This window comes from Crocodylus siamensis, chromosome 7, assembly GCF_052110815.1.
Source record: "Crocodylus siamensis isolate JL-2025a chromosome 7, ASM5211081v1, whole genome shotgun sequence".
Lineage (NCBI taxonomy): Eukaryota > Metazoa > Chordata > Crocodylia > Crocodylidae > Crocodylus > Crocodylus siamensis.
The window spans coordinates 88916032-88931900 of NC_143401.1; the positions used below are offsets into that span (position 1 = coordinate 88916032).

General features: G+C 44.3%; 1 protein-coding gene across 10 annotated transcripts in view; it reads left to right on the forward strand.

Moving 5' to 3' along the window:
* Positions 1-15869, forward strand: part of ABLIM1 (actin binding LIM protein 1) — a 303618-nt gene that overhangs the window by 235228 nt on the left and 52521 nt on the right. For 6 of the 10 annotated variants that reach the window (XR_016443661.1, XM_090058515.1, XM_090058519.1 and 3 more), the window contains exons 8-9: positions 8412-8489; positions 12135-12290. Coding sequence is in view for 6 of the 10 variants with exons in the window: in XM_090058515.1 (XP_089914641.1) it covers positions 8412-8489; positions 12135-12290 (234 nt within the window). In the remaining 4 variants the exon portion in view is untranslated. Of the gene's footprint in view, positions 1-2206; positions 2255-8411; positions 8490-12134; positions 12291-15869 lie in introns of all 10 variants that reach the window. The other 4 variants (XR_016443660.1, XR_016443659.1, XR_016443662.1 and 1 more) reach the window with 1 other exon arrangement.

Genomic DNA, 15869 nt, shown 5'->3' on the forward strand with positions numbered 1-15869 from the left:
TCATTTTTCTCTGACTTTAAGTGTTGAGAATACATTTTGTCTTTTTTGGTCATGCCACTTACTACTGTGGAAAGCAACACAGTATCGAACCCAAAAGCTTGGAGCATAGTGTTGGTCTAGCTTTGGAAAAGTACCCAATCTTTATCCAGACCGCAGGTCTATAAAATGGGGCTGCAGTTCTCTTGGGAAGAGAGATACTTGTGAGACCTCGTACTGCCTGTTGCCAGAGATGACTCTTTTGGTACTTTAGGGGTTACAGTTGCAGTACCAGCAGAGACCTTTACATAGAGAAAGGCAGAAAGGGAAAATGAATGGATGATTGTAATGTTGCAGTAGCTTGAGAGACTCTGGTATATGTTTAATGATAGCAGTGAACAAGGGCTTAAGGTTACAGGAGAGGTGCAATTCTTAATTATGTAAGTGGCTTTTGCACCTGCCACACCAATTCCTTTAGTCCATTTTGTAAATACAGTCTGTGCTTTTCTGCAAACTGGTCTTTCAGTCTTATTAATTCCTGACTGATTAAACCAAATATGGTTCAACGCACCAGGACAGATCAGCCTCTCGATGGAAATCAGAACATTAGAAAGGTGAATGCTCAAGATTAAACCACTGGTATACACTTTTTGGATTTGGAGGCTAGAGGCAAAGCAGTCTACGGGTCATTCAAATCACATCGCCCATGAGAAATATGTAATATTCACTTAGCCAGAAGGAGAAGTGGATAAATGTTATAACCATCCAACATGTCTCGGATGAAACTGCAGGCTGACATTAATGACTGCTCTGGCGTACGGAACATCAAAACCCTGCCAACCAGTGAGCGGCTTTCTCGTCTGTAACAGGTTTATTGCTGACAGCAGTGCTATGTCACTTCTCTGACGGGTCCAAGAACCAGGCATCCTGATCCTGCAGTCTCTAGTCACAGGAGTAGCCTGGTGAAGCCAAAAGAGCACTTTGTGTGCATCAACTGTACAGGACTGTGATGAGCCAGAAAAGACACAATATTGTTTCTGTTCCCAAGCAGAGCTCATTTCAGTCGCTCTATAAATCAGATTCTGCAGTGTCCTCATCCTAATGCAGCAATGGGCATCCAAGCAAGCGCTAACATGGGGGCTCACAGTGGATGCATTATATTCAAATGCCTTTTGCTGTTATAACTATTGCCTTGAGACCTTAATTGAAAGGTGTCGACAGTTTATAAAAATTTGTAAAGGCAAGTTACAATAGTAAACTAGCTGATTGGGGCGGGGGGTTATCTTGAGTTACAGGTATACTGTAGCCCTTGAAATCCGCAATGCCAGCTGTCAAGAGAAGTGTGCACATTAACATCTGTAGACAGTAGGGCCAGTAAAATTCAAGAGGAGTAGGTGAAAACTTGCCCTTTGGTGAAGCCAGTGGGAGTTTAGCTGTCAACTTCACTGGTGCCAGGATTTCACCCTTTCTTTTTTTAGTGCTTACTTACCCCTGCCACCAGTGGAAAGTCTACGTTTGCAGGAGTTTGGTGCTGTGACTAACGTCTGGCTAAAAGGAGTTCTGCAAACTGACACGTCTCTCTTTTCCTTGTGTTTGGGATGGAGAGAAACGCTGCTTCTGTTTATGAGCTTGTGTGTATGTGTGATTTGTTTTTTAAACCACCCCTGCTCAAAATCTGGTCTGAAATGGTTGCTGACTCACTAGGGTAAAAGCTGGAGTAAGAGTCTACAATATGCATTGCAGATTCTTAGAAGAGAGAATCAGAGGCTCCATATGAATGCACTTAAAAGGAGAAACCTAACATTGTCATGAATTGTCATAATAATGGACATGCATAATGAATTCTGTAGGATTTTGTTTCTTGATGGGTCACATCTGCACCACCACTTAGACTGAATGAGATACACTCAGGGCTTGACCCCAGAGCCCACTGAAATTAATGGGAGTCTTGATTTCAGTGGGGTTTGGATCTAGGCCCTAAGTAACTCATCTCCTTTGAAGAAACCTCGAATTAGAGGAGATGATCAAAGTAATGAGTTGTATGAGGGGCACCAGAGGGCATTGGTAATGCACAATCCTATCTGGCAAGTCGAAAAAGCTAATTGAAGTTGGTATGTAAATATACACGGTCTAGAATCAGCCTCCTGCCCTAAGGAGCTTTTGCCTTCATTGTGTTAGAAATGTTGTTCAGTAACTATTGTAGAATGAAAACTTATTCCTTCTTCTGCAGCTGTTGTCACCGCCTTGCATAATGAACTCGATCAAAAAACTAAGGCAGGTACTGTAAATACTGGCAGTGTCCTGTAGAATAGTAGTGCATCCCTTTGGTCCAGATGTTCATGGGATCACTTCTGATCTGGTTTGCCTGCCCCCCATATCTTCCTATAGAGCATGACTGATCATCTGTAATATAGAGAACCTCTGCCATCACATTGCCTCATCTGGACGATGTGGATGGCTCTGTCTGTCTCTTTTTTTTCTCCTTTAAATACATGATCTGTTTTAATGATGTGTAATGCATGATGAGATGACCTTGGTATTCAGGTAAATCAAATGGATCAGCCTAAGCTTTGTAAACTAATATTAAAAAAGAAGCCGATCAAGTTGGGGTGTATGTATGAGTGATATCATTGGTATGGATGGGGAGACCCCAACAGGATCATCATCAAAATAGTACAATAGTTGATGTTACTCCTGCTAGTCTACAAATGAAGGGAATGATGTCCTTGTGCTTTGGAAACAAAGGCATGAAAAGAGGAACTAGAAATAAAAGATTTCTGAAGAAATGAAAAACTTTAATGATATGAATACCTGCTTTGTGATTTGATTCCATCTTTTAGATCACTTGATGATATGCATGGATTTCTTTTTGTTCATGTATGTTGTTAGTGTTCCAGTATTCAGTACAGTCACTCCAAACTTTGCAGCGCAGTGGTGCTCAGGGAGAAGAGACACAGGGGTGGAGACAGATCTTCCCCTCTTAGTAAAGCAGGGTAAAGACTATAACAATAGCAGAAAAAGGAGCTTAATAGAAGCACCTACTGTATTGCTGCTTTAGACTGCTTCAAATGCAGACAACTTGTATTGAAGATCCCAGTCCAGTTCTGCAGGGACAAACAAGAGGAAGTACATAATGCACCACAGTTGGGTGAAAAATTTTCATGAGCAACAAAAGTAGCCTAAAAGTCCTAGGCAGACATTACACTTAAGGAGCAATTAACTTTATTAATTGAACCTTAAATAGTAACCTAGCCCATATTCATGCAACTGACGGCATGACAAAATGGGAAACCAGCTACAAAATTAGTCCACAGAATACATGTAACATTTTGGTATTTGGTTTCAGTTGCACCTTAAACTGAACATGTGTCAGAGTCCTCATCATGCTGCCTGATGCTGGCTGTATGGCAGGGCTTTGTTGACAACTTCCCCTGTGTTCCCCAAGTCTCAAACTGGCTCCAGTGTGGTTCCCCAGGGCTGGGACTGACACTCAGCAGATTGTCAGTCCTGACCCCAGGACCACATTGGTTCATGCCAGGCTGCAGGAGCTTGCCAATACAGAGGGAGTCTGGGATCACTGGCAAGTAGTAATGGTGCAGTTGGGATCTCGTCCCAAAATTGCATATCCTACCATACACATATATCATGGCAGGAGGCACAAAAATGAGCATGTACCAGGGGCCCATCTCTCTGACCATCAGTGGGGGTTCAGAACACATGGAACCCATGTGCTGTGATTGGAATAGGAAAAGCAACCACCAGCAGGAGGATAATGTCGACTTTCATTAAAATAGGCCAAAAAAAAGTGTATAGTTGCACATCCAAAGCTAAGTCAGTGATGCTTAACTCTGCTTTTCCAGTTTCATTTACTTGCTGTATAACTTGCTGCTCACACTTGATTGCTATTTTGACATGGATGGAGAATTTGGCTTAAAGTGTTTGTGATACAAAGGTGATCATGGACAGAGAGAGGAGCCTGGGACTCTGATAATGCACTGTGCTGTTTAGTAAAAGAAGCACGTCCCTTGAGGGCTGCAGTATCATTGACAGGTTAACAGGTCTCTTCTAGACCTCTTGGGAAATGAGCCGACTATATAGCAAGTAAGGTTAGGTCAGGGGAACTGCGAGGCTCCAGTAATCACAATATCTTTAATGTAGGTCTGATAAGCAAGCAGCACACAATGTTTTTGACTGTAAAGCAGCTGCCTTTAGGGGAAGGTGCAAAGCCCTGAAGAATTCCTACGTAGCATCGTCAGAAATGTTTAGGAAACAGCAAGAGAAGCTGCAGTTGAAATCCATCCTGTGTAACTTTAAACAGGAAAAATAAAGGGCAGGCAAGGCCGTGGTAGGTAAGCAGAGATGTGGAAGGTACTTAGAACAATGAGCAGAAGGTCTCTCAAAAAAAATTCTGTCTTAGCAGGAGGTAGCAGGACACAGGATGGGAAGGAGTAACAGAGCCCCAAACTGCTGAATAAAGAGTTTCTGAAACGTTTAGAGGAAGTTTCTCAGGACAGGCTGCCTTTTTGTAGTGTGCATACACAGTGCTGAGCAGGATCACATCCTACTCTAAGAGCAAAGTCCCCTGATGAAACCAGGTTGCTAATAACAAGAAAGGGTCTCTGCAGATTGATGCTGAAACCAGTGGACTCAGGAGAGAGAGGACTGGGCATCAGGGATGCCAGGTCTAGCAAATAGCGACTCTTAAGCGAGTTTGCAGATGCTTGGTTAGGTCTGAGAGCAGAAGAAAGGGAGAACTGAGGAAATGGGAGGTGATTCCTAATTGTGGAAATGCTTCTGCAAGTACTGTACTCCAGCTGACCTCCATTTATGCCAGCCCAGCTACTCCTGTACTTAAAGCTAAACTGTACAAAAGTGTTTAAGGAGCAGTTGGAAATCAAGGTGAGCAGATTTCTTAACTGTGAAAGCACCCGTAGGTAAATCATCTGATTGCCTAAGGTATTTCTGGGGAACAAACTGGGAGATGAGGTAGAGAAAAAGTACTGCAAGACACTAGCATGTCTGGGCCAAGCAACTGTTGAACAGCAATTTCTGATCTCCTGTAATAATTAAAAAGACCCTTTCCCTTGGTGTAGAAATGCTCACAAGTTCCAGTCCAAGGGTGGGACAAGGGCAGAGAGATTGCAGCTACTCTGAACCGGCACAATCTGTTTGTACTTATTAGAAAAATAAACAAAAAGTAACAGCAACATTTGGCAGAAACTAGAAGGTGAGTAACAAGCAAAATGCCCCAAATTGGACCTCAAACACTGAACCTTGTTCCTTATGCGTTGTGAGAAAAACAATCACTTGCCATGGCAACTGCAGCAACTTGCTACATATGACTCTGCTCAAACAGGCTGCAGTGTGAAATGTCAGAGAGGGAAAGGGAATGTTTCTCATTAGCCAACAGATTTCCCCCAGCTTAGATCTTTTTATTTTTCCCCTAACACAAACAGTTTTTTTCCTCTGGTTGCATCATGCAGGGGAGGAAGCTGGGGCATCTCAGCAATTTATCTGCAGTTCGGGATGTGGGATTTTATGGCTCCAGAAATAGGTATGGAGCAGTATTCTGGCCCAGTTGTGAAACTGTGATCAGACTCACTATGGAGAAAGGTGGGGCTATAGCTTAGCCCTCAGCATCCTCATCTGTTTCCCATGGTCACCTGTTGCATTTGATCTGAGACCTCTCTTTTCTTGGTCTACGTTCAAAGTCCTTGATGCCTCTGCCCTCCCCCAAGTGTGCTTGTTTCCTTTGCGGACTTCCCAAAACACATCTTGAGGCAGATGTGAAGGAGCATGACCTCAAAATGCTCTTGTCAGCCAGCTTTTTTTTTGTAAATGTTGCTTGCTGCCTGGAAAATGAAAGTGAGAAGGACCACAGGAGAAGGACTGCTACTCAGCTGAAAGGCCCCTTTCAGGAAATATCTGCTGCAAGATAAGAAAGCCCTGCTTGCCCCGCTCTGTTCTTCGCAGACATTTCCTGAGCGAGTTCTCCAAGCTGGACTGTCAGATGTTGCTCATTTCCCTGCAGCGGGCAATCTCTGCTGCCTCCGGTCTGTGCCAGAAGCCAACAAGAGGCAGAAACAAGTAACTGAGAGTTTGTTTCGTGGCATTAGCTTTGAGTACCCCATTGCACTTAAACTGTGGGAATCACCACCTGGCTAGCAGCTTCGTGCTGTGGAGAGCTTCCTTGCATCTGGTTCAAGAGAAAGTTGGTGCAAGGAGGAGGCAATATGATCTTTGATTTCTTCCAGGTGAAATCTTGACCCTGGTCTACAGCCCTTCAAAGTGAGTCTTTCCATTGCTCTGGATAAGTCTCATTGCACATTAATCTTTAGGTCAGGACAGTCTAGTCTGTGTATGCTGCATATTAGACTTAGGAGTGATTAACAGGTCTTGGAGATCAGGAAGATTTTGGGTTGGAAAAAGTGTTTTTTCTGATTCATGAAGTTTTGGAATCCCACCACACAGACCTAATGACACTGAATTAATTTCGCTCCATACAGAACTGCCTGCACAGAGTCATGTCAGTTGGATGTTGATGAAGTGCCAAAAACTGGCACCCAATTTGCAAATGGTCACAAAATGCTTAGACACAGGAATTGAGGAAGATGTCATCTACTTGGATTTTAAGAAGGCCTTCAATATGGTATCTCATATTCTCATAGATAAACTGAGTGACTGTGACGTAGATGTTTACACAGTCGGGTGGGCGGCAAATTAGCTTAGGGGTTGCACCCAGAGAGTGGTGGTGGATGGGTCGGTATCGCCCTGGAAAGATGTGGGCAGCGGAGTCCCACAGGGCTCAGTCCTTGGACCAATGCTGTTCACTGTCTTCATCAATGACTTGGATGAGGGCGCGGAAAGCACTCTGTCCAGATTTGCAGATGATACCAAATTATGGGGTAAAGTGAATACACCAGACGGTAGGGAATCCAGGCGGATCTGGACAGGTTGGAAAAGTGGGTAGAGCAGAATAGGTTGGAGTTCAATAAGGACAAGTGCAAGATGTTGCATCTAGGGAGAAGGAATCACCAGCACGCTTACAGGCTGTGGGAGGACCTTCTCAGCAGCACGGCAGCAGAAAGGGATCTTGGAGTCACTGTTGACACCAAGATGAACATGAGTCGTCAGTGTGATGAAATGATCAGTAAAGATAACTGCACTTTATCATGCATAGCAGGTGCATGACAGACAGGTACAGGGAGGTGATGTTTCCCCTCTGCAGCTGGAGTACTGCGTCCAGTTTTGGGCACTGCACCTCAAGAGGGACGTGGACAACCTCGAGAGGGTTGAGAGTGGGGTTATTCCTATGGTTAGGGGCCTGCAGGCAGAGCCCCATGAGGAGAGATTGAGGGCCCTGGATCTTTCAGCCTCCGCAAGAGAAAGCTGAGAGGGGATCTTGTGGCCATGTACAAATTCATCAGGGTGTTGGGACAGCAAGGAATAGGAGACGCTGTGTTTACCAGGGCACCCTTTGGGATAACTAGAAACAAACTGACGGAGAGCAGATTTAGGTTAAACATCAGGAAGAACTCCTTTACAGTGAGAGTTGCCAGAATCTGGAACAGGCACCCAAGGGAGGTGGTGCTCTCCCCTACCCTGGGGGGCTTTAAGAGGAGGCTAGTCATACACCTGGCTGGAGTCATCTAACCCCAATGCTCTTGCCTGCCCAGGGCAGGGGATTGGACTCAATGATCTGCTAAGGTCCCTTCTGACCCAAACATCTATGTATCAATGAATTGCATTGAGCACATGCATATAAGTGACCACATGGGTCTCAAGTTGCAAGGAAGTGTTGCTTACACATTAGAGTCACTGGAGCGAGAAGGACCTGACTATTACCTGCAACGACAACAGCAAAACTCTGTTACACAAACTATTGGCGCTGTTCCAAGTAAGAAAGTCTGTGGTTCCTCTACTTGCAAGTCATTTACATGGGTGTAAGTGCAGTGACTAAGGCGCCCCCGTCATGGCACATCACGTGGATACACAACCATGTCCACCCCAGTGGCTGTGACTGGTCTGCGGTCTGCATGTATGCCGTAGGGTTGGACTTCGCCTGATTTCCCATTCAGTGTAACCATAAGAGATTAGTGTACAATATCAACCTGGATTGCTGTGTAGCTGGCTACTACAATGCCTCAGTGGGGTATTGTTTTTTGTCCGTCACAGTCAGTTTTGCTTTTCACAGTGTACCTTTAAACACTCCCTTTTCCTCCCGCAACCCTTCCTAAAAGAGAAATCATAGCTGCATCATAAGATGGAAATTTGCTAGAATGCTTGAGTTCGTTGCATTTACGTTTAAACGTATGTTTACATTTTTCAATTTGAATCCATTCAGGGATGAAGGCAAGCCTTCTGTGTCTTAATAATCTAGATTATCAGGGCTGTGGCCGCAGCGGGACTCTTACAAGTGAATATTTGTTTTTCAGCCAACAAGAACATCCTCTGAAAGTATTTATTCCAGACCAGGTTCCAGTATTCCTGGCTCACCAGGCCATACTATCTATGTAAGTAACATTTCCTGTTAATAGGCCATTATTCCCCTAGTTAAGTAATGGGCTTAGCATATCCTGGTTTGGGAAGTAAAATAAGATACACTAATAAAAGATACCCTTATTCTGATGTAACAGACTTCATTCCAGGATTTCGCATCAGGATAACTATGTTAGTAAAAAATCATTCCCCTCTGTGGGTATAGACCGATGGAAAAGTTGTAACCACATGTTATCGGTATAAGCTGTTACAATATAACTGCTACATCTTCATGATTTTGTAGTGATACAAACATAACAAAACCTATCCAACTTCAATCTTGCTTCATTCAGGGTCAAAGTTAGAGCAGTTTAGCTACCTTTGTATCAGTACAGGTTCATGAGATATAATAGGTAGTAACAGCTGATATGTGCACATCTTTTAAAGTGGTTAACTAGTAATAGGTCCTATGTCGTTATACTAGGACAAATTGTTTAGTAGGGATCGCACCTTTTGAAACCATGCTGTCTTTGGAGAATGTTATTTTTTTTTTTAAGTTGCAAATGATATGACAGCCATGCCATTTTTCCTGGTGTGTCAAACTTAAGGCTCCCTGGGTACATCTGGGTGTGCACTTTCCTGAGGGTTGGTTAATTAGCTCCGCAATAAAACATCACCCCCTACACATATGCTGGTATTAGGGTTCAGTAAACTAATTAACTTTGCCATAGGATAGTACTGCTGGGGACAGTACTATCTTACAGCAGAGTATGTACTATGCTGAAATGCACTTGTAGAGAGTGACCAAGGGCGGAAATTGCACTCAGCCAGCTGCCTAGGCACACAGTGACTCTCATGCCCCAGCCAGCCCTTCGCCACATGATACTGCCACCGGGAACCTGGTACTGACCCCTTAAGGCTGCTGCCGGCCAAGGCCTGCTCTGCGCTGGCTCAAAGTGTTGCTGTCCCAGGTGCACATGTAGATGCTGCTTCCAGGAGCAGGTCACTCCAGCACAAACTGCCCCAGAGTTTATCATGTCACATTAATTGCACATGTAGATGCACCCGCTATATAGGATGTTACTGCACTTTCCTGCCTGCTGCCCTGGGGATTTATCATCTCATATAGAGCTCATGGAGATTCTGGTGAAGCAAAGCTTTGCCTCCTAAATACCTACAGGTGAAGAGATCAGGAATTTTGGTTTTTGAAGATTTTGTTTTAAAAGAAAGGAAAATGGGGTTGAGCATGTTTCAGTTGTTATGCTTTCCAGGATAAACATGGGACCATCACTAGCATTTTCATTGTGCCACTTCATTTGCATGTGCTTCACAATCAGAGAGTAGCAGGACACCTTCCTATTGCATTCCTGATGAACCCTTGTTGGAGTCTTAGGTTTGTAGTTTTTGATCTTATGGTAAAGTAATTGGAGATGGACTCAACAGTTTAGAATTGGCCCAGATGTTTTAAATCTACTTTAGTTTTTCCCTGTTTTTATTAAGCTTTCTCGGGCATCTGAAGGGTTCACCTTCTTCCTTTTCTAGCTAGAGGAAGTCCTTTGGTCCAAAAGGCATTGCCTTCCTGCTCTATGCTATTTAAATTCCTAGCTGAAGAAAGGGGCTGTTTGTAAAGGCAATACTGGGGAGGAAATCAGGGGAGAGCAGGATAATAGAGAACATGCTACACTTGAACTTTTCAACTATATCAGATACAAACCAACTGATGGCTCATGTAAAAACATGGAAAAACTGAGCAAGGGGTCCAGCAGGCCTGTTCTTATACAAGTCAACTCTAGTTTTTCAATGCCTTTGAACTACAGAAGAAGCAGTCAGTAAATTAAAGCTATTACACACTGCTGATTTTAAACCATGAAAGACGTTCTGGAGCACTGCCATCCTGCTGACAATGTGCTGCTTCATACCCCTCGGCCAGTTTATGAATCTTGCCTCTTGTCACACAGCACAGCCTCACCGTGCAGGCTTAGGCCCATCTGATGTATTCCTGCTCTGCTGCAAGCATTATACAAGTGTCTGTTTTAACTTGTACTAGTTAAAGTTGTCCAGACATCCTCAGCTCAGAAATGAATATGTGTATATACACTTGTTCATATCATAGACCTGAGTGCATGTATATGTGTGTGTGTATATACACAAACACACACAAATTTGTTACAGATGTAATTATGCATCCATGTGTATAATTATACATTTTATATAGAGCATTTAGATTTAGATTAATGATGTAGCTTTGTATATAAAATTATATTCATTTATGTGTATAGGAAGTATTAAGGGTTAAATTTCCTTAGCTCATTGTATGGCAGCCAGGGAGACAAAGCTGGATTTTTGGTTGTAGCCAAGTTGGTCTAAGGCAGGGGCAGGCAATTATTTTGGGTGGAGGGCTGCTTACTGAGTTTTGGCAAGCCATCAAGGGCCGCATGACAGGCAGCCGAGGAAATTAATATTAATTTTCTAAAAATTTTAGGGGCCTCGCGGGCCAGGTAGAATAGCTTGGCTGGCTGCATCCGGCCCATGAGCCACATTTTTCCCACCCCTGGTCTAAGGACATAATCAGGCAAGGATCTTTGAGTAGATGTGATCTCTTTTATTAGGCCAACTGGGTAGTTGGAAAAAAGTTCTTGACAAGCTTTGATGTTTAATCACCCTTCGTCAGGCAGAGGGAGTCTCTGTTGTCCTGAGACTCCAAGGAACAAAAGCTCAAAGTGTGGCAGGATGTCAGTGAGAACGGAGATAGGTAGAAATTAGGAAAACCAAAGGTAGAGCAGGGGAGGGGAGGGGGGGAAGTAGAGTGAAGAAAAGCCAGGGAGACAAAGCCAAACTGATCAAAGGTAGTTAATTTTTTTTAGTTGTTTCAGGTATTTAACCTCATACGATTTTAAAGTGTAGCATTTAGTATCTATTTGGCATGGAAAACTGCCCTGGAAACCAGCTCTGAAAATTGTAAATATCAGCCTAGGGGACTGGATGTAGGTAGAAAGATGACCAGCCTCATGAAGTGAGCCAAAGAAATCATGAGGTAAAAACAAAATCAGACGCCTGAAGCGCTTTCAGTTTTAATAATCAAAGCTGTTTGCATAGAACAAGCAAGAACTTGAAACAATTGATTTTTAAATTTCAGCAACATCAAAAGAAATAGATAAACAAGCAAACTGCTGCCCCTCTAATCCCTCTCCCCGCTAAGCAGCTTCATCTTCATGTTCGTATGCAAACAGCTCTTTTTGGAGCCTGCTTCCAGGTTCAGGTTTCCACCCTTGCATTAGACAGAAACTTGCCCACATAGTGGCATAACCAAACTGAATGTCTGTCCTGTCTGGCAAAGAGTTTGTCACATTTTGCTAGCGAGCTGCGGCTATCTTAGCCACAGCTGCTGAATATGAGGTGATGGTTGCTAGACATGGATGCAGATAGATGGTAGATAGTTTTGAAGACACCGCAAAGGGTGCAGTCTGTTTAAACTGTTAGATTCTTAAGATAAAAAACACTTTGTTCTTCACATATGCTGGTGAAGAACAAACAGTTGCTGCGTACATAAATGGAGCGACAGCAAAGGATTTTCCCTAACTGCATTATGAAAGTCAGTTCCCCCAGAGCATACAGCGTGCAAAATAGAAGTTACTGGTGCATTTGTGTCTCTTCATTTATTTTCTGTCTTTGACCTTCAGGCAAAAGTAGACAATGAGATCCTTGATTACAAGGATTTAGCTGCCATTCCCAAAGTCAAGGCCATTTACGACATTGAACGTCCAGACCTAATTACTTACGAACCGTTCTACACCTCCGCCTACGAGGACAGGCAAGAGAGACAGAGTCTTGGAGAGGTAAGGAAATCCCCGTATGACCCCTTCTGTGATTCAAAGCCAGCTGTGTCTCCAGACTGTATAACTGATACTCTTCAACGTGGCTGTCGCTGCGATTAAAAGCGCTTTTCATTTCTCTTGCCCATGTTTGAAAGAAGGAACGGTAACATTGACTGAAGCTTTGAGTTGCGATGTGTGGGCAGCTACAGATGTAGGTAGATGGCTCCCCTCCATTTCTTACCTTCTCTAATACTAGCAGCTCACAAAGGGAAGGGTCCTTTCTCAATACGACTCAATACCTTATATTCAGTATTTGATGGTTGCATGAAACAAATTCAGATCCGATGCAGTGTCATTTACTAAGTTCTGCACCTTAAGAAGCTGGTATTCCTGGTGGAACAGGCTATTCCAAAAGAATTACCAGAGCATTCGGTGGCTATGAAATGGGAGTGGGATGGTCTCATCCTCATCTGATGGGAAAAGTGAATGTCCCAGGGTGTTTTGCTAGGTACACTGGGTGGAAGTGAGGGTTTGATCAAGAGGGAGGCACTGGTCATAGGATCATAGAGAAGAAAGGATCTCCAGAGGTCATCTATTTCAACCCCTTGCCTGAGGTAGGATCATCCCTATCCAAACCATCCTAAATAATTCATAATCAAAACTCTACATAAGACTACCATCAACCCTGAGACAACACAGACCTAACACCCTAACCTGCCACAAGTAAAGCAGAGGAACCATGGCCTCCAATGTCCTGCTTCTATAAAAGGTTGTCAATATATGCTGAAGAAATCCCAGGTAGAGGGCCACACTCCTTGCTACAAAGGAAGGCAGAAATCCTCACAGTCTGTACCAATCTGAACATGGGGTAAAATTCATTCCTGACCCTAAATATGGCGATCGATCTGACCCTGAGTGGAGGGGCAAGACCCTCTAGTCAGGAATATGCAGCTTTGGTCCCAGCAAGAGCATTGGCTTACCCAGCCAAAGTCTCCAGCCTTGGCTATAGCCAACATGCAGTGTCTCTGAGAGAGGCCTTCCACTGGGAAGGGGGCTATGGGGGACAGGATGGGGGGGCTGCAGCCACCCCAAAATTCACTGTAGCCCCCCTCCCAGTGCCGTTGCCGCCTGCTCCAAAGGCAGCCCAGCTCAGCCACCCTGCTGGGAAGAGCCTGGTGCTGCCCCTGGCCCCAGGCGACAGCACTAGCCTGCCCTTGCCCCACATGCAGATCTGGGGGCACAAGCCTCCCATGGCCCCCCCAGGGTGCATGCAGCAGTGGGAGCCACCCCTGCAGCACCCGGATGAGCCACGGCTCCATCCCGTGCCCTGCCCCAGCTATGTAGTGCCTTCCCCTGCCGCAGCCCCACTCCCTCCCTCACCGCAGGGGCCTCGATCTGTCCCCCCACCATGCCCCCTCCCTCACAACAGACTTACCAGCTGGACCCGGCTACTCTCCATGTTGAGGGGTTGTGCTCATGGCTGCTCGCGCGCTACGTTGTGGCTGCGCGAGGAATTTATTGGCAACGTGATCGGCCATATCAGCCAAAAAGGCAATTGCTGATACTGTCAATTTTCCTTATATCGGTTCTGATCCAATATAGAACCAACGTATCAGTGCACCTCTAGTTTCAGCTTCAGTTAAGCAAGAAAGGAAGGGCAAGTTAGCTGATGATCAAACTCTGTCCCTGCTCTGTGCATGCATAACTCTGGAAAGATCTTTTGTTCTTTATTCTCCCTTTCAAAAACAAGTTCCATATTATATGCCAGGCAGTGCTGTATATGAGAAAAAATTAGCAATGTGGGACTGCAGTGTTCACATCTTTTTGTAATAAGCCCCTGTGAGTGGAGTGACTTGCACAGGGTTTGTGTCTGATTTAGTCTTCAGTAAATGTTATGTGAAGAGGGATGGGGGACAGAAATTGATTAGTTTATACTTTAAACTCTTATCTTTTTACACATTTATTGACACTGAGAGGTGCCAAGGAGCTCAGCTTACTGACATTTACTCAGACACCAAAGATTTTGGTTTTTAATATTGTGTAGCTACCATTAACTCCAGATAAAAATTGTACTCAGTTAAGGACCACAAAACCTGGCCCTAAGAAGGGAGTGATTTCCACTCTATCATCAATACTGCTTTTAAACACAAATTTGGCATGCTGACAAGCAGTGTACATAGACCTTATTTGCCATGTCCTGTTATAAGCCTTGGGCACAATAAATATATTTGGAGATATCTTCTGTGTAATGAGAACACCTTCATCACCAGTCAGGGTTTTGAACTACATTGTACTTGCAAACTATACTAATAACAGCCACCTTCGTAAATATTTATCTTGCTGAATAATGATTAAACATGCCACAAAATTGACTTTAAGATTTGGGAGTGATTCATGTATTTTACACTAAAATCTACACTCAACAAAAGCTCTTCATTCAGATGAAACTCAACTCATTTCTTACATTGTGCACTCCTGGCTACATAATTTATAAGTTCTTGCTGTTTGACTTGACATTTAACACACACCCTTTCCTTTTCCCCTTGTGGTATTCCCTGGAAAGGTTTATTTTGGTAACCAGTCATGAGCCCATTGCATCCTTTCAGAAATGTGTTGCATAGGACTGGAGGGGCCTCCTGGGCCATCAAATCCAGTTCCCATTAGCCAAAGAATCCCCAAAATAGCCACCTTGACCAGTACCAGTGTTGCAGACAAGCTATACCTTTGTGTAGCCCTGATCCTGCAACACTGGAATTAAAAAGAGTTTTGAATTGATGTCCGTGAGCCTTGGATGAAACGTTCAGTAGAGCCAGATTCTCAAGAGCTCGGTCCCCGTTAGGCACTAAAGTGAAGCAAGAGTTAGATTTCCAAAGAAGCAGAGCGGATGGCTACTGAAAATCAAGAGGGGTTCAAGCATCCTTGGCTCTCAGGATATAAATCACTTCCCCCACCTTCAACCCCACTGACCCCTTGACACACACCTGTATCAGTGCAAAGCTGGCTGGGTACAGATGGCCCTGAATGTTGAGAGCCTTTGATAATCCCCTCCAGCTCAGACAGAAAAGTTGTACAAGAGTAGAATTGGTGACAGGCTATTTCAGCCTTCCCCTGTGCAGTTGCTTTGTCCCTTGCTTTCTCTGTGGTTCCAGGTGGAAATAGGGACACAGGGAGAACTAAGCCAGCCATTAGATGCACTGGGTTTGCTTATTTGCTTGGCTGTTTCTGAGCATCACAAGAGATCCAGGCAGGAACTTCCAAACCTCATCCATCGACAACTCAAATAGAGAAGTCCCACACCCTTCTGAAGAAGACAAAGTGCAGGAGTTTCCAGTTAAAAAACACCTTCTACAACACAGAGCAGGGAGCTTCTTCATTACATGCCACCCTCTTCCAATGGTTTGCCTCATACTGCAGTTTGAGGTGTACCTGGCTGAGGTTGGGGGGAGCCTGCACCTCTAAATGGGTCTTTCAAACTGCACATGCCTTCTGAGTGTCTTGAGGACTTGGGAGCGATTGTATTTCCTGAGCCACACTCCCTTGCATCCTGATATAACTGCCAGGCCCATGGGACACTTATACACACGTTCTGGGAGTCGGGGG